The sequence below is a fragment of the Miniopterus natalensis genome, chromosome 11 (genome assembly GCF_054644295.1).
Source record: "Miniopterus natalensis isolate mMinNat1 chromosome 11, mMinNat1.hap1, whole genome shotgun sequence".
NCBI lineage: Eukaryota > Metazoa > Chordata > Mammalia > Chiroptera > Miniopteridae > Miniopterus > Miniopterus natalensis.
The window spans coordinates 19644001-19669206 of NC_142091.1; the positions used below are offsets into that span (position 1 = coordinate 19644001).

General features: G+C 40.4%; 1 protein-coding gene across 9 annotated transcripts in view; it reads right to left on the reverse strand.

Annotated features, from left to right (window-relative positions):
- Positions 1-23082, reverse strand: part of YAP1 (Yes1 associated transcriptional regulator) — a 102650-nt gene extending 79568 nt beyond the window's left edge. For 8 of the 9 annotated variants that reach the window (XM_087821585.1, XM_087821581.1, XM_087821583.1 and 5 more), the window contains exons 1-2: positions 22762-23082; positions 19311-19561 (exon numbers count right to left, since the gene is read on the reverse strand). In XM_087821585.1, coding sequence (XP_087677711.1) covers positions 19311-19561; positions 22762-23082 — 572 coding nt within the window. Of the gene's footprint in view, positions 1-19310; positions 19562-21508; positions 21730-22761 lie in introns of those variants that run through there. The other variant, XM_087821586.1, reaches the window with a different exon arrangement.
- Positions 23083-25206: the final 2124 nt, after the last annotated feature.

Consider the following 25206-nt stretch of genomic DNA (forward strand, 5'->3'; position numbering starts at 1 on the left):
AAGGATGAAAGACTTAGATGAAACATTTGTTACATGTTTCTTTTCAAATTGCTTATAGTTAACATAAAAATGGACACTTCTTTTCATGCTTGAAGACAACTTCTATAAGATGAGGGCAGAGGCAGGTTTTGGGTATCAGTGCTTTTTCTGGTATATTATATTTTGCCTCTTTTCTCTCTACAAAGAAATACTTGCTTGTCCACATGTGTATCTGGTATTCTGACCAATTATCGGAGAACACCATAAGCACTGAGTCAAACTCCAATCATTAAGCAGAGTACTTCTATTCTTAGGAAACAGCAGGGTTTGGTTCGCTTGGCAACACTCCTGGCCTTTGGATGAAGAGGTCACAGTCTCACATTTCACGTAAGAACTTCAGTTTACAACCCTTGCTAACACTCCTGCAGAATAATTCGAGAGGCATTAAATGAGAGTCCCATCAAAAAACAAGTATCCAGTAAAACTTCAAATCTAGAAACGTGGAAATAAACTGGACATACAAGTCCTTTTTTTAAACAAAAGACTGCGCTTAGAAATAGTAGCAAGAGCAAGTGTGCGAGTGTGTGCCTACGCACGTGTATTTTGGCCAGAGGTAGGATAAAGGAATTATATTTAATAACTACATTAACATCTGCTTTTAAACACTACCCTGTTCCAAAAAGGTTACGGCAACATCTGCAATGAAGATTTTATTAAAAGTAAACTCCTGGTCTCTAAATATTTCTATTAAATAATTTAGCTTCACACTAGGGTGGTGGGCTAAAAATATAAGAAACATTTTTGCAGAAATGAGAGGCCGTATCAAGTGATTTCATGTAGACAATCCACAAGCACACAACTCAGACAGGGTGGCACCAAGTGATTAACAGCCCTTTACAAAAATAGATAAATAATGTTGCAATACATGAGCTCTCATTTGAAGCACTAGGCTGAATTCTTAAAAGCAGAAGCTTATTCTATACTTTGAAAATAAGCATCCCGTAAAATCATTAAGCCTCCTTTAAAATTCACACAACAGGTGCCTTACTTTAAATACAGAGAGGGTCCTAAAACATCATAAGGTAAATTTCCTTAAATAAAACTATTTTTTCCCTACATAAAATTATACAATTAAATATTTTACTCCCATGGAAATAATTCAGCCCTAAGATCATAATGAAAACTATGTAACTTGAACTACTTTTGGGAAAAAATTACCTGTGTGTGGACATAAATGACCTTTTATAATTCCATGGATTTTCAGTTTTCATTTAAATGGGCGTGTGTGGTATTATTTTTGGTGTTCAAACACCTTTAATTATAAACTCCTGATCACAGGTCTGGAGCCAGAAGGTACCCAGGTGGTCATCTCTTCTCACACCGGGCTGCCAATGCTGGAATGCCCTCTGCCACACACCTGCCAGTCTGCACATGTGCTTGGTCTTCTTTACATCTCTTTAAGAAGGCCACTTTTTCTTAACTGGGTACTATGAAAGAAATCATTCTTATGACTCAACATTCCCAGAAGTGGAAATTCCAATTAGGACAGTTCCATTTAGGAAGTTATAATGAGTGTTGATTTAAATTTGTTACTATTTTCGCTGTTATTATATAAAAGCAGAGCAACATGAGCCTAAATGAAATCCTCATCAAATTCTAATCCAATGTGTAAGTGCTAACACATAACTTATTTAACTAAAATACTGGTTTTCAGATAAAGTAAGATGTCTATGTGAGCTCTTTTCCCTCAGTGCCTATGCCAAGTGACCCACCCTTAGCAATAAACAAGGCCAGGTAATAAAGGACAGACGATATTTATATGGTCTTTTACAAAGTTTAGGTGATACTCTCACATATATTATCACAAATATATATTAAATAATAAAAGGAACTTAAATTGGCAGCAGTAGGTGGGAGGAAGTGCTGGCTAAATATTACCTGTAAAATAGGGATCCACCCATTTCACAACTATATGTGTTTAAAGATTGATAGTATAAGATATGTTGAGCCTGGCCGGGTGTGGCTCAGCGGTTGAGCGTCGACCTGGGATCCAGGCGATCGGGGTTCGATTCCCGGTCAGGGCATATGCCCGGGTTGCGGGCTTGTTCCCCAGTCCGGGGCATGCAGGAGGCAGCCGATCACTGACTCTCATCATCGATGTTTCTATCTCTCTCTCCCTCTCCTTTCCTCTCTCCGAAATCAATAAAGATATATTTTTTAAAAAAAGAAGATATGTTGAAACTGAAGTCTTTTCAATTCATTCAACAACTACCTGATAAGTGGATGCATATATCGGAATCACTCAGGAAGCTTCTGAACACATAGATAATTCATCTTTACTGGTGTCATGTCTTTTAAGGAACATGGTAAAGAAATTAAAGCATCGTAGTTTAATTCAACAAGTGTTTAATAATCACCAAAGGAGTACGTGACACTGAATGAGACTGAGAAATACAGCGTAGATTTAACTTGGTCTACAAAAAAACTTTATTGATGATAAAGAGATGGCCACAGATTTAATAGAAATAGCCAGTGCTATGGAATGACACAGGCACGGATGGGTGTAAGTTACTTCGCCTCTTCCGGAAGACCCCCAATCTATAAAACATGTAATAGTCACATATTTAAGACTATGGAGAAGAGTAAATGAGAAAGCATGGTAAATATTCATTCACACAGCAAGTATTCAAGTGTGGTTACTCTAAAGCAGTTATGTCAAGTGTAGTACATAAACAATTTTTACATGTCCAAAGGAAGTTTCAATGTTTTTCTTTGAAATTAAATCTAACTATAAATCACTACCCTATTCACAAAATATTAACATTCTTCCATACATGGAATGAATGAAGTAACTAAACCATCATCGGCAACTTGCATTACTGTCTACAACGGGTTAAAAAAATTCTAAGTTGTATCTGACTATTGAAGCAGTCCAAAATTAAAACTGATTGTAAAGAGATTCCAAAAGAGATGGAAAGTGTCTGGAACTCTCTGCTGTGGCTCTGACAACAATAAACAGCTCTGCTCTCAGAAGGCTAGAAAAAGCCTTTTTTGGCTCTTAAGGATAATGACTGCCTCTAAGTTTTTGTGCTAACAAAGAAGATACAAATGAGAAAGAGCTGGCAGTTTAGATCTTGAGTTTAATTTTTCTAATTCATATATTTTTTAAAGTTTATTTCTCTATTTTTGTTTGTTAATCTTCACCCAAGGATTATTTTTCCATTGATTTTCAAAGAGAAGGGAGGGAGAGAAAGGAGAGAGCGAGAGAGAAACATAAATATGAGACACACATCAATTGACTGCCTCCTGCATGCACTCCAACTGGGGCCAGGGACTGAGCCTGCAACCTTTTGATGCACTGGCTGACACTCCAACCACGGAGCCACTCGGGCCAGGGCTCTAATATCTTTTTTACAGTTCAATAGATAATAAACAACTTGTGATATGTTAGTATTGCCTCAAACAGAACCAGTATTTCTTAAAATTAGTTTGTATTCTTACCAAAACTATACTGCCAAACTAATCACTGATTCTGTATCTAGGAAGGTCAGCCCTTTGTTTCCTAACTCTTTCAGTCCTAAATGTCATTTTCATCTGAATTTCTACCTAGATCCCTTAATGTCACTGTTAGAGCTTTTTCAGTTTTCATTTTCTTCTAGTTAAGTCACAATCAGAAAAAAATCCCTCCTTTAAAATACCTCCCATTGCCAACATTACTAAGTGCTTTTGCTTAATGGTAGTATTTATATATTAAATTTAGTATACTTTATGCCAAATTCAAAGTATTGTAAATATAACATCACATCAGAAAATACCTAACTTGATATTTACAAACAGACCTGTGAATTCATGTGACTTTTTAAATTGATTTCATTGATTTTCACAGCATGTTAGAGCTGGAAAAGTTCTTAGAAATCATATACATACTTTTTAAAATATATCTTTATTGATTTGAGAGAGAGGAAAGGGGAGGGAGAGAGAGAGAGAGAGAGAGAGAGAGAGAGAGAGAGAGAGAGAGAGAGAGAGAGAGAGAAACATCAGTGATGAGAGAGTCATTGATCGAGCCCACAACCTGGGCATGTGCCCTGACCGGGAATCGAATCCTGATTGTCTGGATCCCAGGTCAACGATCAACCACTGAGCCACGCTGAGTCAGGCAGAAATCATATATTTTAAACCACTGATTTTACAGATGAGGAAACCAAGGCTCCTGGAATTAAGTAAGAAAATCAGCTAGCCAGCCAGCCAGATTGTTAAGCATTTATTACACGCCAGACACTATGTTAAGTGCTTAAGACATAATGGTGAACTGAACGGACCTTGCAAATATCCAGTGGGGGTGACAAGCACCAGGCAACAGAAATTCAAATAAGGGGGTATATTTTTTTTTAATCAGACAGGATTTTATTAAAATCACAGTGTCAAGTTACAAAGCCATTCACAAAAAAGAAAAGTCAAGAAAAGGTTTCAGTATTTGGTACAGAATATAACCCTATTTTACTTAATCCTACCCACACACTAAATACAACCAAAGACCAAGCTCCTCCAAAAACCTTCTGACAACTCCAACACAGCAGGCAATCTCTTCTTCTGGATTACTAACGTAGTGACTACCTCATACTTAGGGCATACCACATTGTTTAGGAGTCAACAAGACACTTTCTCACGCCATTTCTAGCTATTCCACACACCTTGCCTTCCGAGGACAGGGACACATGCTCTCAATCCTTATGTTCTGTAGCTCAGCACCGAGTTGAAGCCTTCGAAGGCACCAAAACATGAAAATAACGCAGTGTTTCTGAAATGACTGGGAAAACATGTAAAAGCAATTCTCAACATGTTTTGGTGAGCAACTAATATGCGCTGGCACTATGCTAGTTACAGGGTACACAGTACAACCAGTCTGTAAGTGAAAACATATCCCCAGTGCAGCAAGGTTCACGGAAGTCCAGAAAAGGGGGCTGACTCTAAAACAGATTTGGGACTAGGAAAAATCTAGGAAGACACTCTAGGGAATTAAAATCTGAGCTGAATCTTGAAGGAATTTGTGAGCTGAATCTTGAAGGAATTTGTATATCATTTAAAGAGTTGGTGGAAAGGGGGGTGGGAGAGCAGTGTAAAAAAGTCCAAAAAGCAGTTTTCAAGTCTATCATTTATCTAAATACTACAGAAATGTCCTAAATCTCAATTTAGGTCACAGAACTAAAAAATTTCTATTTTAACTGCCAGAGTTAAGAAACTCACTATTTCACCAGGTCTGTGGAACTCAAGAGGATTATTTAGGGGTTAAGTTGACATTTTGTAAAGGCGTAGTGATTTCGTGGGCATCCTATAAGGACGCTATTCTTTTTTTCCTTTAAGTCTATGTTGTTAACTATCATGGGTTGTGGAGGGAAGGGGTGGGGGCAGGGGAGACTTATAAAGATATAATAAATTAGGAAACATTTCGTTTAGATAATGGCCATGACTCAAAAACCATTTTAAATATCCTATATTATGACAACACTTGAAAAGAATTTGAATTAAAAGCACATTTCAATTCTCGTAACATAATTCCTATCAACTGATGCTTTCTTGAAATTAAAATTACAGGTAAAACCATTTTTCTCAGTCATTAAAAAATTTCCTGAAAGTGAATCTAGTCTGTTGTTTTACTAGGACAAAGAAAATTCTGTGCAGCAATGCCTAATTTTTTTAAGACACCAGACTATAACATAGAAAATCTCCTAAATTTTGAAAGTTTGACACCAAAGGGTGGAAAGGTTGTAAAATTCAGATTAGAAGTGTCCTGTTTAAGATAAAACTGCTACTAGTAATTTTATTACTGAGCAGACTGAAGCTCATTGGTTTTCACTTCATCATATGCTGTCATCAAACACAAATGAGGCCATTTAATTGATTTTCTACCACTATTAAGAAACACAAACAAACATAAAAACTCTTTAGAGAAATGAATGGTATTTTCATAGGAAGGCAACAAAGTTACCTAAACTTTGAAAATCAAACTCCTCTCAAACATGGGCTCCAGGTCTACAGGATGTATACATTAAGTTGAAATCCCTTTGATAGACAACTCCTAACATCTGTTTTTGTGAGCTTAAGCAAAACTGCTGGACAAGATCTGCATTTGATAGGATAGCCTGATTTGAATTAACTAAAAGGGAATGGGAGATGGGGAAAATCATATTCTTGGATGCTGAATTATTTCCTGAAAACTCAAAAAACCAGTTTATATCCTATAACCACTTAATAATCTAACTGTTAAGAAAGTGGGTTTAGAATGCATGAAACCTGCCTGCTCTTTAAAAAGCAAGCAATTGACAATAATTGAAAAGGGGAAACTTTGCACAGCAGTAGTCCTGAACTCTTATCCACACAAGCTGCAGGGTGGGGGCCTCAGTGACTGCTGGCATGTAATCACGGACTTGCTCAGCAACTTTGCTGTAATGGCTTCAAATTGCAGGCCTGAGGAAATGCTCCATAAATAGCTGCTCTTTTTTTCTTGTGAAGCCTCTTCATAGACCCAATGCAACTCCACTACCAAAAATGGAGGAGTCGCCATGGACCTTTTTAAGAAAACAAAAAAAAAGTCACGAGAACAACTAGGGCTATCCTGCTAACCACATTACTGATTGATTGCAGAAGTGTGAATCACAGTGCTAAAATATAAATCACTGTTTAAATTCAACTTTTAGGTAACAAATTACAAAGAACTAAATCAGTTTCTTCTAATCATTCAATTTCATGTATATATGTATATATGTGTATATATATGTGTATGCATGTGTATATGTGTATATATATGTTATACACAGATGTAGCTTACTAATTCAGATAACTTACTAGCCTATAAATTAACAAAAATCCAATGAATAGCCAATTAATAAAGTCAAATCTATTAGCAACAACAATACAGATTTTTCTCAACTTAATTGAACTGAGGTAGGGAAAGAAAGCAATGTAATGAAATCAAACACAAACAGGTAGCAGGAAACCCAGGTTCCATTTCTGCTATATGTTCCTTGTGAATTCATGCTTAAGTTAATCTAAAGATAATATAAAACGAGACAATTTGGGGGGGGCATAAAATACCAGAGTTAAGTTCTAGAGGATAATTACAATTAGATGTCAATTACAACTCGTGGTCTTGAACCGTAAACGTCAATTGCAACCCCAAAGTCCATACTTTGTCTACCCATTGAGTAGTTTAAAAATAACTTAACTGATTTGATGGCATCTCAAGAGGGAAACACCTATCAACTTATATTACAGTATTCACACAAAAATGAGATTTTACTTAACAGTATGAACTGCTTTCCAGTGGCATTATGTTCTTACACTGATTTTTTCAGGTCCCAGATGATAATTCACCTATTTTGAACACTATTTTAAAAAAATTCCCATTTAAGTGTGGTAGACTTAAAAACATGGCCACAATATTTGCAACTCCTTCCATCAAGAGGCAGAGTCTACGTCCCCACCCCCTGCATCTGCCCCGGCTTTGCCAAATGATTAGACCAAGAGAATGTAGAAGTGACATAATACAACGGCCTCAGGAAGCTTTGCAGCTCCTGCCTTCACCCTCTTTAAAGGCTCCCACCAACACGTAAGGAAACCTCTGTGCGCACAAGAGGTCGGCAGAGCACTCAGCAGAGGCAGTCGCCTAAAGCCGAGAGAGCAAGCCTCAGAAGGAAACCTACCCTGCCTGGCTGGCACCCTGATCTTGGACTTCGTAGGCTCCACACTGTGAGAAATGCTAGGTGGTTGTCTGTGGTTTGCTATGGCAGCCCAGCTTACTAAGACAACCAGTAACATACATGACCTCCGCGTGACTTACTATAAAACAGGGTTGAAATCTTAACAGCCTAATACGTTACTGTCGACTATATTCGTTTCCTAATTACTAGCATTCCTGAAACTCCTAGCTTCCTTCCAAAACTAAATGAAACTCTGAGTTTAGGTAAAGAATTCTCACTGCTCTGTGTCCCAGGAAAGTTTCATTAATAAATGTAAAATCCTGGAGTGTGTTAAAAGACAAAATTTAGTTTCCACAATAACTTCTAATGGTGATAGGGTATCAGATTTGTTTTACAATTTACTTTAATAAGATTCATTAATAAAAAGCTCTCAAATATTTACCTGGTTTTGGTAATGTAAAATGAACTGACCATCTGATTCTGCTTGCCTAAAACAAATTCTAAAGCTTAATTTTAAAAATTATTTAAATTTTTAAAAGAAAATGTTTCAGTCATCAGCAGCTTTCATATGCAACCTTAAAAATTAAAATACTGTTGCTTTTACACTTATTTTACTATTAATTCAATCTGTGCAGTGATATGTAAAACAGAAATAATCCATGCATGCAGAGTTTATATTCACTTTGCATAATTCTAATAAAGTTTACTTGATAAACAAATGAACATTAAGCTAAATTTAAACAGTACCAGAAAAATGGAAAGAATCCTTTCAAGTAGCATTTTCTGACAAACAGTGTCAAAAGTAGCACACACAAAAATCTTAGACTGTAATATCAAAACAAACTTTTAAAATGCATACAGAATTGTATGTGACAATGTTCATGTAATAGATGGTCCTCACTTATAAAATGTTTTTTTTCCAAGCAGTGAATAAAACCACGTCATTTAATGGTTTTTTTCAAGCTTTTTTGATATCAGAATTGTGTTTTTTTTTAAATGTCCAACATGAGGGCAGATTTAACTACAAGTAACAGCTTCATTCTGATGAAGGAAGGAGTCTCTTAAGATAGAAATGTCATCCAGGCAGGAAAATCAAACCCTTTGTTACCAGAAAAACTTTCTGCAGTTCAGTCTTTGACTCCCCACCTTCTTTACCCACATTCGCTGAGTTGAAAACACTAATTCCATAAGCATAACCCGAGTACCATCCCTTCCCCTGAACTCCCATAGTAGTCTACTCACTGGTACCACTTTTACAACAGAATTTTATTTCTTATTTACTTAATTCTAAAGCAGTCAAATGGAAAAGACTTATAATACCCTAAGTAGGACTGTTTATATCCACCCAAGGATTTAAAAACAGTTCTAGTTATTTGAGTTCAAGAATAACCTCAAACTTATAAAATTAATTTTAGAATACGCAAGGCAGAGACTCTAGCATCTTTTTAGCACGAAGCTGCATTGCATTAATTGCAGGGACTGAAGGCATTAATCAACCAATAGACTCTGAAATAAATGAGCAGACTAAGGGATGTCATCTGCCAACAAATACATCAAGAGCTACATACATAAAACTAAACCAAGAGGACGAAACCCATCTTTACGAGATTATAATAGTTAGCCTTAACAGGTTCTCTAGTGAGAGACAGTTAGCAATGAAAAGGCAAACAAGATGACTTGCAATGAATGGAGTCTTGAAACCCATTCAATCCATCAAGACTGATGTGCTATTAATTTTGTCCCAACTCCAAAGAGTGGGACCCAGTGATTCCTTAAAACAATGTCTGCTACAAAAACCCACTCGGTAGGTTTTTATGAAATCAAGAGAAGTACATAGAGTGAATGAAAAAAACCACTAAAAAAAAAAAACAGGGAGAAAGACTATAACCACATCAGTGCAAGTGACCCAACACACACCATCCAGAACCAAGTAGTTCTTTCTTGAGAAAAATCGCCGTGTGTTTGAGGCAGTAGAAGTAGTCAGGACGCTGACAGATAAGCTGTGCACATTATTATTAGATGTAATGTGATGGGCAGTAACTGAAAACTTAAGGACAGACAGGTACACAAAGGGCATGCTTTGTCTTCAAACAGAGGACAATGAATAATTTTATATGTCATTGTCTGGAAACAGTGATTATTTTGTCACCCATAAGAAGAGATTTGTACCAGTCCTAACAGGAAAGTCTGCACACCCTCCAGCTGGGAGGGGATAAAAGTGATCCAATTACATCATCTGGAGCCCATCCAAACTACACAATTTCTGAAACATAACCTATATCAGTCTGAACATGTGTAGAGGAAAAACAGAAACATCTGTATTTTGGCCAACTATTCCTCAGAGGTTTTTTTGTTGTTGTTTTTTTTTTTAATCTTAAAAAAAAAAAGTTATCCAGGTGAGCTTTGAGCTTGGTAAATTTTAACTGTGACTCTATCACTGGTAAAGTTTAGTTACAGGCAGGGTCTCAGAAATCTCATTTATTTAGCTTACTTCTACCTTGACACTTGGCTATTTTAACACATTTCCTTCCTCTACATACTTAACTAAAATGTACTGATTCTATTCCACTCCTCCGCATCATTCAACATTTTAATACCTTTTACAAGTCCGAAGTATCCACTTTTTGGGTACCATTTAACACTTTTTATTGATGACTGGAGTGCTTAGGTCTGGTTTTACATTGGTCACTTAAGATTTTATATGGTTTGAAAAGGGTTGATTCCTCTTTTCCACATATAACTGCTTTTAACTTAATCAAGGCAAAGATTGTTGAAAGTGAGTCTGGAGAAATTCAACTAGAGATCATCATCCTAACACATCTCAGTCACAACCTCTGGGTGAATCTATTTTAACCTAAGCCCAGTTTTCACAAAATTCTAACTACTTACATATCCATGGTTGGTTTACAGGTAAAGAAAATACTTTCTCCAAAATAACAGTGAATTTAAACTGTAATTGTAAAAAATTTTGAATGAAAAAAAAAGTAGAAAAATAAGAAAATAAAATTGTTCTAAAAAAAAGAAAAAGAAAATTATTTATATTAGTATTATTCTATGGCACTGACAATGGCCCACTGAAGACAGCTATCTATTAAAAGAGTACTTGCCAGGGAAAGCAACAACCTATACTAAAATAAATCAAGTTATATACCTCGGGGGGTTAAACTACATAAGTATACCAGTAATTATTTAATCAATTTAGATATGCAGAAATATTTTCTTTATCCTACCACCATATATGTTGAAAATTAAACGGAAGGAAGGAATGTAGGAAGGCACAGACACACTAACTTCATAAAGCTGTTTTACTTTACAGCCCTACTTTTTAAAGCTGTGTATACTAGACAAAGTACTTGAAAATGACATATAGATATGACTATTTCAATTATCACACATAAGAACAAGAATTAAGTGGCCACTCTCTCTGCCTCCTTGCGCTTCAGAATCCAGACCCTCTGGACAAAATTCGTGCACTGCCCAAAGCCAACCACCCTGGTGTCAAAGTACACAGCTCCCCCTTTAAGAAAGTCTCACACATGAAGATGTAAACTAGCAAAACTGACACTAAATGAACAAATGTAAGTGAATTAGTCATTTGCCTGGTAAAAGCATTTGCTTACGTATTCATTAAAAATTGATCCTGTAGTATTTAAATTAAATCATATGAAACTGTCTAGTTACTGTTTTGGGTTTAGAAAACTGCAACTTTACATAGTCAACCTAATAATCACAAACTGGATTTACAAAAATTCAGCCTACATACAACTTTTAAAAACCTATCACATATCCCCCTCCCCAGCCCAAGGAGATGGGAAATTTTATGTACCGGAGAAATGGAGCCAGAGGCTCTGCCTGGCACAGCCAAGGGCAGGGATGAGGCCCCACGCTGGTCAGCCCTAAAACACCATTGGTAAGTCTTAACACCCATCACCACCAATGCTCTCTATAAAGAGGACTGCAGATTTTTATCTGGAGAAATTGGCCACTACAAGAGAACCTAACTAAGATACTGACATTTAGGGCCCCCACAACTTCAGGGCCTGGTTGGTCCCTATTATATCACTCCAGTGAAACCCACTTGAGACACTGAAAGTAGCAGAAGAAAACTTAAAAAGACACACCTGCTATATCCTCAGAGAGACATTCTATTACTACATGCATGAAATAAGAACAGCATGTCATTAAAAATAACAAAGGAACAAGGAGCTCAGAAAAGGGTCCCTGGAAATTATGAATGATAAATAGCTTTTGGGGGGGGGGGGGAATGAACCAAAAAGTTAAAAGCTAAAGTTGAAATCTCCCGGAGAGCATAACAAAAGGCTAAGTGAAGGAAGAAAGGGGGCAAAGAAAATTCAAGAATTATTTTCTGATTAGCCATTCCAGGAAAAGAAAACAGATAAAACAGACCAGAAGAGATTATATAAGACCTAAAAAAAAAACCATACCTTTCCCAGGACCAAAGGAGAGAGTTAGGGCAACTAGACTGCAAAATGTTTAAGAGGAACCATTCACACTGAAGACAGTTTCCAAACTGTGCAACCTTTACAATGAATAAAGAAATGTACAAACCAAGGCATACCATGACATGTAAGACCCCTCTTCCCCAAAGATCAAACAAACAAACCAAAAAACTAACAACTAAAATCCCCAAGGAAGCAAACGGGGTTTAAATGCTGAGTAAGAAAACTAGAAGCTAGATTAAAATGATGCATTGACTTTAAAACTCCAAGAAAAAAATAAACCTAATTCTACAAGCAAACTGCCTATCAAATGTTAACAGATAAAGATATTGCTAAACATAAAGGATCTCAAAGCCGTTACCTACCATGTACCTATTTTCTCAGCAAATTCTTGGGGGACAAGCCTACTTTAAGAGTGAGCAAATCAAGAAAAGGGGAAAGCAGAAAACAGGGTAACCAACCAACAAGAGTGAAGCAGGACCTGCCAGGATGAGAGTGAAGGAAAGTCCCAGTATGAACAATATAAACAGGTGTTACTTTTATAATAAAAAACATACACCATATTAAAAAGTTGTAAAATCTGATACACAGGGGAGGAACAAGAGGGAGGAGGACAGTTTCATTAATATAAAAACAAAGAATTCCCAATCATTAAAAAAAAATTTTAAAAAAATTTAAAAAAAAATTCCTCATTTACCCTCATCTCCTAGATGGCAGGGTTTAGTTCCTTCCCAAAAGCCAACTCCGTCTTACAGTCACTTCTGAATATGCGAGAAGTTAAATTTCAAACAACTTCCTAGTCCACATTTAATTTTGTGAAAGCATATAGTAGCACTCTGAGAAAGTCGTCTTTACCCTAACTCCCAAATCAAATAGCCTATAGTCGGCTTTCGTGAATGTATCAAAAGCGCATCTCTCTAAACATGCTTGGTCAAATAAAGACCTTACTTTAAAAACAAACAAAAAAACCTGCTCACTTTAGGTTAAGTAAGCAATTGCAGGGGAAGGAAGGAGCTTTGAACAATAAGAACCTTTACTACCCCCGAATCAGGACCCAGCTGAAGATATGATAAGCCCAGTGAAGAGACAGAGAACCGCACTAAGGTGGAGATAGGGAAATAATAGCACTAGCCACAAAGAAAGCATTGTAAATATTTGGTGGAAGCAAATGGAGGTATTTTAATAGATACCTCTATTTGCATTATTTTGTTAGTTTGTAACATTATTCAGAGAAACATCTTATGACTTCATGTATTAAAGATTATGATTCTTCTCTTGCTAAGAACCAAATGAGAATTAAACTACTGACCCTTTTTTTTTTTTTTTGCCTAAAATATTAAAAGGGGGGGGGGGGGAGACGTTTGTGATTTATACCAAACTTCTTTGTTTGCTTTTAGAAGGGGTCAAGCCCTACCCAAGAGAAGCGCTTCCACTGTGGCAGTACTTGTTCCCAGGAAACTTGGTGCTACAGGACTTGAGCAACCAGAACCATGAAGCAATTCTTCTTCATAAAAACAGCAATGCCCCTTTCATAGCTTGAAGTTCTGATTAATCCCAGAATCAGAAGCCCTTTTTGTAAGAACTGCATCACTTAGTAACCATAGTTATAGAACCACACAGCTCTTTAAGACCTCCCTTTATACAGTGCTGCTCAACTATTATTAAACTTTCAAGCCATAATTAATGGCTAAATTATGCTATTACTGAAGGTAGCAAATTAAGTTTGAATAATCTAAGTCTTAACAACTGATTTTTCAAAATGACTTAACTTTGATTTGCCCTAAGCCTAAACTTCACTATACATTTGACAGCTAAAAGGTTAGGTTTAGAGTTTACCTCTTCCCCAAAGCCTTAAGGTAAAAGAAAACTCCAAGTTATTAGCATATTAGCATTACTATTTTAGGACGCTAATTTATATTATTTTTTCTAACTATAAAGTGAAACATATTTGTCCACATTACTAGTGAGGACTGATTTCAGGATAGCAGTAACATTTTAAAAAAATGTTTCAATTATTAGAAAACTACTTTTCCCTTAATAGTTAACATGAGGCTTTGAGGGAGGAATTCTTTTTTGAATGTTATTTTTTTAAAGAAAATTAGCTTACCATCTTGTAGCCCATTGAGAGTTTGCTACATTTAAACATCTAGTTTGTTAAACTAAACATCCTTCTTAGTTCACACTAAAAATATTCATTATTTTCCCTAGGAAATAAATTAATCTCCATGTTCTATTTACCCTGTCACATCCACTATCTTCCAACTGTTTTTCTTCTGCCACTGTATTCAACAGTCCCTCCAGAGTTTTTCTGCTTAAATCATTGTGGCACTGCGGCCATTCTTCCCGGGATGCCCACCCACTGAGCAGAAGCAAGCATTTTTCCTCAGAGCTGAGGACATACTTTCAACTTCTCTCCCCACTCAACCTCAATAGCAAGACAAACAGGCAGAGACTGGCCCTCCCCTCAGATAGGGAAATACTTTGTGATTACAATTTGAATTGGTGTTTGTTTGTTTTTTTGGTCTTTGTTTTTGCTGGGGTTTTTTGTCGGGGGTTTTTTGCAGCTTACTCAACATTTAATGGCGATATTACAAGTCTTTCACCTTTTAAAAGGAAATCATATCAAGTTACACTTGCTATAGCAAGAAACCAAAAAACACCAGAACAACCTTATTCTTTATGAAACTGTTCCTTTTCAAAACAGCTAAACTTTATTATGTAACATCACACATTACATGTGTGTATAGTCTTCTGTGGGCAAAAGTTTGGGAGAAGCATTGATCAAATTATAACAAGAGTGGGGGGAGAAATTAATCAAGGAACTTCTATGCATATATGCGTAGCTTACGGACACAGACAATAGTGTGGAGAAGGCCTGGAGGGGGCGGGGGCAGATGTTGGGCGGAAGGGTTCAATGGGGGTAAAAAAGGGACATTTGTAATACTTGCAACAATAAAGATAAATTTTTTAAAATTATAAAAAGAAACAGTTTAATTCATCTTTAATTGATACATTTCCAAGGTAGTTTTAATTAAAGCAGTGGAGCATCTTTTAACTTTTGAAATAACATAACAAAAAAGAATCAAACCATTTATAGTGATCAATAACATCTGCAAGGCAAGTTCACTTAATGTTGTAAAAGTGGCTAATTTATATGCTGTGCAATGTTGAAAATCTCTGGAAAAAACACCCCTTTAAACTGTGAATCAATATACTCAATATAACTTTTAATAAAATCACAGCCATAAGAAACCTTGAGTCTTCAAGGTTGAAAACACTGGCCAGTACTCAGAAAGTGATAAATAATAGAAATGAAACAGAATGCTCTTTTAAAAAGCAGAACATTATTAAAACAATGCAAATCTACAAACTTCTAAAATCCCTGGATCAGATTTCTTAAATCAAAGTATGAAGTCCTATATGGTACATTATACAAGAAGTTCTTTGTACATGGTAATAGTTACAAGGTATCAGATTCAATAAAATATATCTGAGAAAAACACTCCTTATAACCAGAGATATTACAGAATACTAATTCAGGAAGTTATTCAGCAGCTTATAAAGAAATAGGAAGTTGTTGACCAACTACTTGAAGAACTATTTCCTGTAGGAAAACTGTAAGACAGCTGAAGAAGGCAATAATTTTCAGAGTAATAAAGAGAAAGGGTTTTTAAAAAATAAAAGCCCTATATACAACTTTGAAGAACTTAGTTTTAAACAGTAAATTCACTAGAACAAATATTATACATAATACACAGACTAAGCTTTTTTCAACATCCTTCACAATCATACCAGAGCTTAAGTATGTGTCACTGATAAACACAGCTAGTATCACCATAATTCTACTTTATCACTTGCCAAGCTAAGGTACAAGTCTTCTCCAGATTTCTCACTGACCTAGGAAGGGCTTTGAAAATACCAATGAGTGCCTGTCTATGATCCTCCTTCGGTAATTATGCTGCCTTGAAACAAAAGATGGGACAATTGACTTCAAAAAGCCATTCATCTGTGGTCACAAGGCAACAATTAATTGTTTCCAAAGTCAACATTTATAAGTTTTCAATCAAATTACATCACCTTCCAAGTCTGGGCCTTTTATGATCAGATATCTTCATGACAAATATAAATCTCGATAAATTACATACTTGTAACTTAGGAGTTCCAACTAGTACCTAAAAAGATGTTTCGTAAGATATAGTTTCTCACTGTGGAAATGAATGTAAAATACGCAACTAGTTTTAGTTCATTCTACATCTAGCAGGCAAGAAGAATCTTTTTAGACACAAGAGGAAAATATAAAGAGAGCCTGACTTTTAAAACATCAGAACACGAATAAAAATGAACTTTGACAGAAGGAACTTGGCTCCAAGAGCTTCATTCATCATCATCTTTGACTCATAGTCAGGACAGGTATTAATCATTTACCTGTGCAGTACACAAAAGGAAGCTGCTTATGGCAACTCATCCAGCCAATAACATTGTTGAAGCAGCTAACAACTGCATGTGAACTGACCTTCTTATAACTTTTATCCAAATTGCATAATGTTCACAAAGCAGACAATCTTTAGAATAACAGAATAATAATAGCCATCTTCCATGTCCAGTTCTTTGGGGCTCTCTCTATAATTCTTGACAGGTACCAACTAATCCATGATTTTGCCTGCTTTTACTGACCGAGATCTCTCTCTCAGGGAAAACCTATTTCTGGAAGGTATGATATGAAAAAATTATTCCACTGAGTCAAAAATCCTAATGTTTCTTCACATATAATATGCCTAATTTTACTTCCAAGAGTCCCTCAAAAATATTTTCCCCCCACTTTTTAGAAAAGCTGAGGTGTAATTGACATACACTATTTAGAAGTACAACATGATTTGGCATTTATAAACATTGCAAAATCATCACAATAGTCTAGTTAACATCTCGTTAGCATACATAGTTGCAAAATTTTTTTAATGAGAACTTGTAAGATTTATTCTCTTAGCAGCTTTCAAATAATGAAATTAAAACATCTTGAAGAACCATCATGTTTATCTCTCTTTTTCTAAGTTTTTTTTTCTTTTCCAGGTAAGCTTCTCTCCACTCCTGCAACCATAACTCTTACGGCATAATTTTCATAGTCCTTTGACCTGGTTTACCCTCCCTACAGGCTCACTCGAGCAGGGTGTTCAAGAGTGATGTGGTGTGTATGTGTATACACTCTTCATTAATCCATCTTTATCAACATCTTTAAGAGAAACACTTCTTCTCAAAGGAAGAACCACTGGAGGCTTTAAGAAATAAATTACAGAACATTTATTTCAGCTCAAAACAAAAAGATCACTCAAAATGAAAACGTAGGCAGATGTCACCAGTAAGCAATTATTACAAGATACAAAAGACTAAGGAGAGCATAAATGTTTCTCTTTAACCTTATACTTTCAGCCACAGAATCAACCAAAGACAGAAGGCAAGCAGGCTATTAAGCTGTTTAAAAATCTCCCCAGGTCAGCATGTGACCCAGCAGGGAGAGGTTCAAAAAAGTACAGCCTTTCTTTTTCCGCCTAACAACCTGGTTTGTTTCCACTCCTTTTCCCTTAAAGACACATCCTCACAGCTAGCAGCTCTTTCAATCATTTACTTTGGATGTCTGCTTGAGAAGAAATGATCTTGCTCATGCAGATGAGTTTGCCAGACTTGTGTGTACTTTCCAGTCTCAGGCTCTTTATTGTTCTGGTTGAAACCTGACCCTTTGAAATGGATACCAGGACACCAGAAAAAGAATTAAAAGAAGAAAAAAGTTGCAGGAAAGGGGGCAAAAACTGCAGAAACTTTTCAAAATCAAACTTTTTCCCCCTCTACTCATCTCCTAAATAAGCCTGTCACAAAACTGTATCTTACATTACAAACTAACAACCAACGCTGAGAGCCAATAAATATAAAATATGTATTAAGACTCACACAGTAAAACAATGTCATTAATTGTATTATCTGATCTAATAAATATATGTTACATTTGCCTTAGGAGTAGATTGTCAAGACTGATCTCAGTCAAAACACAGATTGTTTTTCACTGCATTATTTCAACCTGATTAAATAGTACAAGGTAAGCTACTTTTTTAAAACAACAATTTCAGTGTGTAATAATTACTTCTCGAAAACATTTTGTACACACTTAAACAAGCCAGATAAAAACATTAAGGTCTTATCTATAATTTCAAAGTGAGGGGATAAAATTTTATATTGATCTTTCCAGCTTTAATGAAATTTTACCATTTTGTTAAAAACAAAAAGTCTAATAAAAATAAATGACCAGCCTTAGGCAGTTTTTCTCAGTGGTTAGAGTGTCGGCCCACGACTGAAGGGTCCCGGGTTCGATTCCGGCCAAGGGCACACATACGCCAGTTTCAGGCTCAATCCCTGACCGGATCGGGGAGTGTGCAGGAGGCAACCAATGAATGTGTCTCTCTCACATCAATGTTTCTATCTCTCTCTCTGCAAAGCAATGGAAAAAATATCCTTGGGTGAGGATTACAATAAATAAAAAAATAAATGACCCAATGGCCTTGTTTTTTGGTTTCCCAGAGAGGAGGGACTCTATTTTGAAGAACTGCTAGTAAGTTTGCCACTAAGAAATTGTATACCAAACCTGAAAATTGTTTTCCTTTACATTTTGGGGGGAAAAACCCTGATAAATCACATCAAACTGCAGCTAAAGGGTTGTCATTTCACAATCTAAAATACTATAAAATTATACTCCCAAAGAAGTCCTACTATTTTGTAGTTCTTCCTACCAATAAAGTGTTTATTTAAAAAGATTAGTACTATACATATTTCATAAGACTATGCCAGCCCTTAATTCTCACAATTTGAAATTTTTCATGGTATTGTTTCAGTTTTGAGCTAGGCTAATTAACAGGTCTGGCACAAACTCAAAATGAGAACACCCAAATTGCCACAAGAGATTAGTAAAAGGCTCTGAAACACAAGAATCAATCAAGCTTTCAAAATTTACACAAGTTAAAAGATCATACCACACTGAAAAAAAACAAAAACAACTATGGAAGATTAACTGAACTTGACAGATGTTAAGTAAAATATAAAAATAAATGACATTTTAATTCTTGATACCATTTTCTGTTTTCCAAAATCCATTTTCCTTAGAAAACTATCTCCCACCATTATTTTCACTTACTTTAAGAAGTATCTCTGACCAGAAGATGTCTTTGCCATCTCCCAGCCTGCTGGCAGAGGTACATCATCAGGTATTTCAAAAGAAGACTGTCGAAGGTGTTGAGCAGTGGGTGCAGCTGCTGGGCCAGAGACTACTCCTGTGGGGGTCAGTGCCCCAGGAGACACGGCTCCCAGCTGCAGTGAAGCTGGAGAGGAATGAGCTCGAACATGCTGTGGAGTCAGGGCTCCTGCAGTGCCTGCATCAGTACTGGCCTATAGGAACATTAAAGTGAAAATTTAAAAATTGTTTTTAAATAGTCCCTTTAAATTTCCTAGATAGACTTTCATTGCAACCAAATATCTAACTACCAAAGGAAAATGTCAACATTTAATATTTGACACAGAGAATATAGGTTTGCAGATGGATAGTTTTAAATGTTTTATGTAATTTTAATATGTTCTCTTACAAACATCTACAATTTTATTGATGAGCAGTCCATCTAAGTGAATTTTCTACCTACTACACATCTGATGTGCCTTCTACATATTTTAGAGGCAAATAGTACAGAACGAATGAAACATCCTTAAAATAACAAATGTTGAATTTTTATTTTATTTATTTATTTTTTTAAAATATATCTTTATTGATTTCAGAGAGAGGAAAGGAGAGGGGGAGAGAGAGAGAGAGAGAGAAACATCAATGATGAGAGAGTCATTGATCAAGCCCGCAACCCGAGCATGTGCCCTGACCGGGAATCGAACCCCGATCTCCTGGATCCCAGGTCGATGCTCAACCACTGAGCCACGCCCAGCCAGGCTAAATGTTGAATTTTAAACCTAATTTCTATAAGGTCAATGCAGTATGGGTGCTTTTCCAGGTTCTAATATGTTCCAGGTATAAACACAACCCAAGGAATATAATAACTATGCAGGTTTTAAGTAGTTAATATCTTCTCATAAGCCAAGCCCTAAACACATGACAACTGTCATTTTTTTTCTCCTCATGGACATATGCCATCAATAAAACAATCATCACAAGTTATACAACTTTTAATGAATGCAAAAGATTTACAAGTATCCAAATGTTCTTAAAATCCACCTAATGAATGAAATGAAAATCCAACTATATATTTGTATCTAGAGAACTTACACACCTACATATTTACCACTGTGTAACAGCAGAAAAAATTCTGCATTCAGACCCCAAAGATCTAGGTTCCAGTCCAAACTGGCTAGTGTAAATATCCTAATCTCTGTGAGTCTGTTTTCTCATTTATAAAATAGCTTTTATCACATGATGAGAAAATATGGATATACACATATATGTGAATTATATCCAAGTTTGTGGATAATAGTATTTACAACCCATATTTACACTGCTCATATTTAAATTCCATTATTAGAATTAGGGGTTATCAAAAAGTTAGAATTTCCTAGATTCATATATGCAAGGAAGGGAGACTGGAAGCAATCAGAAGAGGCATTTGTGGCTTAAAGTCACATAACATTTCTGAGTTTTCAAACAGAATATACTTGAATTAGGAAATCACTAGCAGAAATAAAAGTCAAACTTATAGATACACAACACTTAGTCAAGAAACTTATTAAAAACAAACTAAACTATACTAGACAATAATATAATCAATAAACTGCTGGATATAAATTCTTGTGCAATTACTTACTAGAAGAATAAATATACTTTTCAGTTGCAATTCATTTTGGCTTATAGGTGCCACAAAATGGGGAATTTAATCTATGTGTATTATGCTTTCAAAACATATTAACAAGCAGCATAGCCCCGTAGTGTGCAGGGTGCGATGCCAACACACATTTACCCATAATGAGTTCAGAAACCCACTTCCAGGGGTATAAGAAAAAGGCATAAAGTCTACTTCTTGCAAATTGAAGTGTTTAGGCAAGCAGCTAAATTGCTTTTCCTTCCCCCCCCCCCCCCCCCAGGTATTTGTCAGCAGGTGAGTTTTTCTGAGTTCCAAAACTCCTCGGTCTGCGGCCGGAGACCAGACAACAGCCTTGCGCCTAGGTGGGGGCATGGCCGTGGGGGCGACAACTCTCCTCACTCAAGTTACAGCCCGAGTGGACCAACTACATCGCAGTATTTGGAAAACCAATTAACTTTTGGGCAAAGTTCCTAAGCTGAAGTTTAGCCTGAAGCAAGTTCTCTAAAAAAAAAAAAAAGTTAAGAACGAAAGAAAAACTTACACTATACAAATCTATCGGGACCTGTAGGAATGTGAACACTTTTATAATAGTTTCACTTCCACGCTGCACCAAGTTGACAAAATTATCGAAACGCTGTGCCTGTGGAACAGCCATGTTCAGATCCTCAGTAAGAATTAAAAAGCAATGGCGAGCCTCGAATTAGTCATCGCTTCCCAAACAGTAACTTTTAATCCCAGTTCAACCAGGCGGGACTCGGCCTGAGTCAACCTGCTCTGCTGCACCGAAGGCGGCGTCGGAGCCCGGGCGCTGCACCGGCGGCCCGGCCGCGCGCGGGGGGCGCGGGGGGCGCGGGGGGCGAGCGCGGCCGCGCGCCCGCGGCGGGAAATCAGAGCCCGCAACCGGGGAGCCGGCCCGCGAACCCACGGGGTCTGACCAGAGCGAGCCCGCCCAGCCTCCCAGGGACGGGGGAAGCCGAGGGTGAAGGCAGGAACTCCATAAACAACTTCCAGGAAAGTCTCGATCCCGTCTTCAGAAAGGCCCGGGGCTGCGAGGGTAATAAACGCTATGGGGAGGGGGAGGGACGGACACAGCCAGAAACTGAAGGGCCCGGTGCCCCCCCCCCCCCATCAACACTGGGAAACAAGAGAACAATTATGGGACTCCCCGGGAGGCTGAAGGGGACCGGGAGGCCCCGAAGGAAAGGGGGCTCGGGGCTCAACTTCACAAACTCGGCCGCCGCTGGCAACTCACCCACACACGAATGCCAGGGCCCCTCCCCCTCCCCGTCCCCTCCCCCAGCCCGGCGGCGGCGGCGGCGGCGGCGGCGGCGGCGGCGGCGGCGGCGGGAGCGAAGGTGCGGAGCGCGGAGGCGCGCGCATTGTGCAAGCCCACCGCGGCCGGGCCGCCTCCCCACCCCCTTCCTTCCCACCCACCTCCCCCGCCGCTCCCGCCAACCTCCCGGGAACCCCAGGAAGAAAGAAAGAAAGGAAGGAGGGAGGGAGGGAGGGAGGCAGGGGGAAAGCACGCCCCCCGCGGCTGCAACCGCAGAGAGAAACTCCGAGGGGAAAACAAATCTCGGCCCCGGACTCCGGGAGGAGCGGGGAGCCGGGAGCCGCGGCCCAGCGGACGCCTCCGGTTTCTCTCCTCCCGAGACCCCCCCGCCCCCCTGGCCCCCGCCCCGCTAGAGCCCCGAGGCCCCCCTCTCCCGGCCCGGGCTGGCCGCCGCCGCTCCCGAGCGCCCCCGGGCCCGGGCCCGCCCCACGGGCGAGCGAGCAGAGGCGCGGCGCGGTTACCTGTCGCGAGTGGGATTTGGGCTCCGGCGGCTTGAAGAAGGAGTCGGGCAGCTTCCGGAGCCTCATGGGCACAGTCTGGGGGACGTTGGCCGTCTTGGGGTTCATGACGGCGTTGAAAAGCGCCTCCAGGTCGGTCTCCGAGTCCCCTCGGACGTGCACGATCTGGTGTCCGGCCGGGGGGGCCTGCGGCGCCGCCTGGGACCCCGGAGGTGCCGGCTGCACCGGCCCGGACGGCGGGCCCTGCCCCGGCGGGGGCTGCGCGGGCGGCTGCCCTTGGCCCTGGGGGGCCGGCTGAGGCGGCGGCTGCTGCCCGGGATCCATGGCTCCTGCCTCCCCGACGCGCACCCCGACCAGGCGGGCGAGGGCTCCGCCCGGGCGCCCCTGCTCGACGGGCCCGGACGCGAGGAGCGGCGAGGGCGGCGGGCGCGCGGCGCGGCGCTGGGCGGCGGGCGCGACGCTGTCCTCGCTCTCAGGGCCGGGGGGCTGCGCGGCGGCCCCGCATCCCCCGCCCCGGCGCCTCCGCCCCCGCCCCGCGCCCGGCTCCGCTGGTCTGGCGGCTGCGCCTCGGGAGGGGCTGCGCGAGAGCCGGACCCGCGGCGCCGCGGAACTTTTTCCCCCGCACTCCCTGGACGGATGCCGGACGGCCGGCGGCCTCTCCCCTCCCCCTTTCTCTTTTACTTCCTTTTCTTGTTCCTTCCTTCCTTCCTCCCTTTCTTTTCCCCGGCGGCGGCTGCGCCCGACTGAGACAGAAACTCGCCTCCGACGCCAAAACTAAAGTTGAGAGAACCGCCCGCCCGAGCCGCTCGCCGGCTCCGCCTCCTCCGGCTCTTCCTTCCTCTGCGCGCCCGCCCGCACTGGATCCGGGCGGCCGCCGAGGGAAACTTTCCCCGCGAGTGGCTGCATTCCTGCGGACTCCGGCCCGCGCCCCTCCCGCCGCACGTGACCCGCGGGCCCCGCGCCGGGGCCTGGCCGCGCGGCCGGAGCGCCCGGGGCCCCCGCCCGCCGCCGCCGCCGCCGCGTCCCGCCCGGCTGCGGCTCGGGGCTCGGGGAGCGCGGCCGCCCTTGGCCGCGGGGAGGCCGCCGCCGCCCGGCCCTTCCCCGGCCTGTCCCGGGCGGCCCCGGGGAAGGCGGCGGGCGCGGGGGAAGCCGGGGGGACGCGCGGGGCCGCCCGACCCCCGGCGTCGGCTCCCGAGCGGCCGAGAGCCCCCGGGCGGCTGGGGTCGAAGCGGGTCCGGTGCACGGGCGTCCGCGGGCGCCGCTTCTAACGAGGCCCATTCTTTCCAACGTGAACTTGAGTTTTTCACTTCGTAACAGGCAAGAAACCCTTCAGGGGGATGCACGGTTACTGTCGCTGGGCGCTTTGAGACTAGACCTCTGACTGATGTATGTATATTTAAATGCCTCTTTTAAAAGTGAGGACTTGTTTAGCACCAGATCTTGCAGCGTGGACATGGAACCTCCGCGGGAAGGTTCGGCTCTGAAGTTGGGTCCCGTGCGCGCCGCCCGCTAGGGGATGGGGTGCAGCCCCCCCCCCCCCGGGCGGATGGGCGACCGTCCGCCGAGTGGGCCGCGAAGGGGCGAGGGCCATCCCCAGGCTCCTGCTCGCCACGCGGCAGTGCCAGGAGTCCGCTTGAAATCAATAAAAGCAATGGAAAAAAAATTTTAACGCATACACTGATTTTTTTTTTTTTTTAATAAGCAGATTTATTGAGATCAAAACAAACTCTACAATTCACCCCTTTACGCGACTCGGTGTTTTCAGTATATTCCCAGGATTGGGCAACATCACTCTGAATTTAAATCCACTAGCCGATTCTAAAGAAAACGAGCTGCTTATTTTATTGATTTTGTCCGCAATGCTAGTGGAACAGATGTATAAATACGTTTAAGCAAGAAAAGGTCCCTTGAGCAAAAAGATGATCTTCCTCCAGCCAGGACATGCCCGGGAGGGTTCTGAGGAAGGAGCTCTGCCTCTCGGTGTGGGAGGTGGGGTCAGGGAAAGAGGCTTCAGGCCTTCAAGACTGTAAAGCAGGGTTCCCATCAACTGCTCCCGACCCCAATTTCACCTGAAGAAGGGAATCCCCCAGGGGTGCCCCTGATGCTCCTTAGATTTATCTCCACCCTCATACCCGAATGCCAAGTGCACTTCACCTTAAACTTGTTGATTCTGGAGTTAGAGAGATTTGAGTTCAGATCCCAGTTCCACCATTTACTAGCTGTGAGGCACTGGACAAGTTACTTATTACCTGTTCTTTAATTTCTTTAATATTGTGGTCAGGGGTAATAACAGCTACTTCATACGTTGAGGCGTTCAGTGAGTCAGTGGATATAAAGTTAAGTACTTAGCCCAGGTTTTGGCCTATAATGAGTTCTGCATAAATATCAGCGGTCATTGTCCATGTTCACAGATTACTTCACACATAGTGACACGGCCTCTCCTTTGCA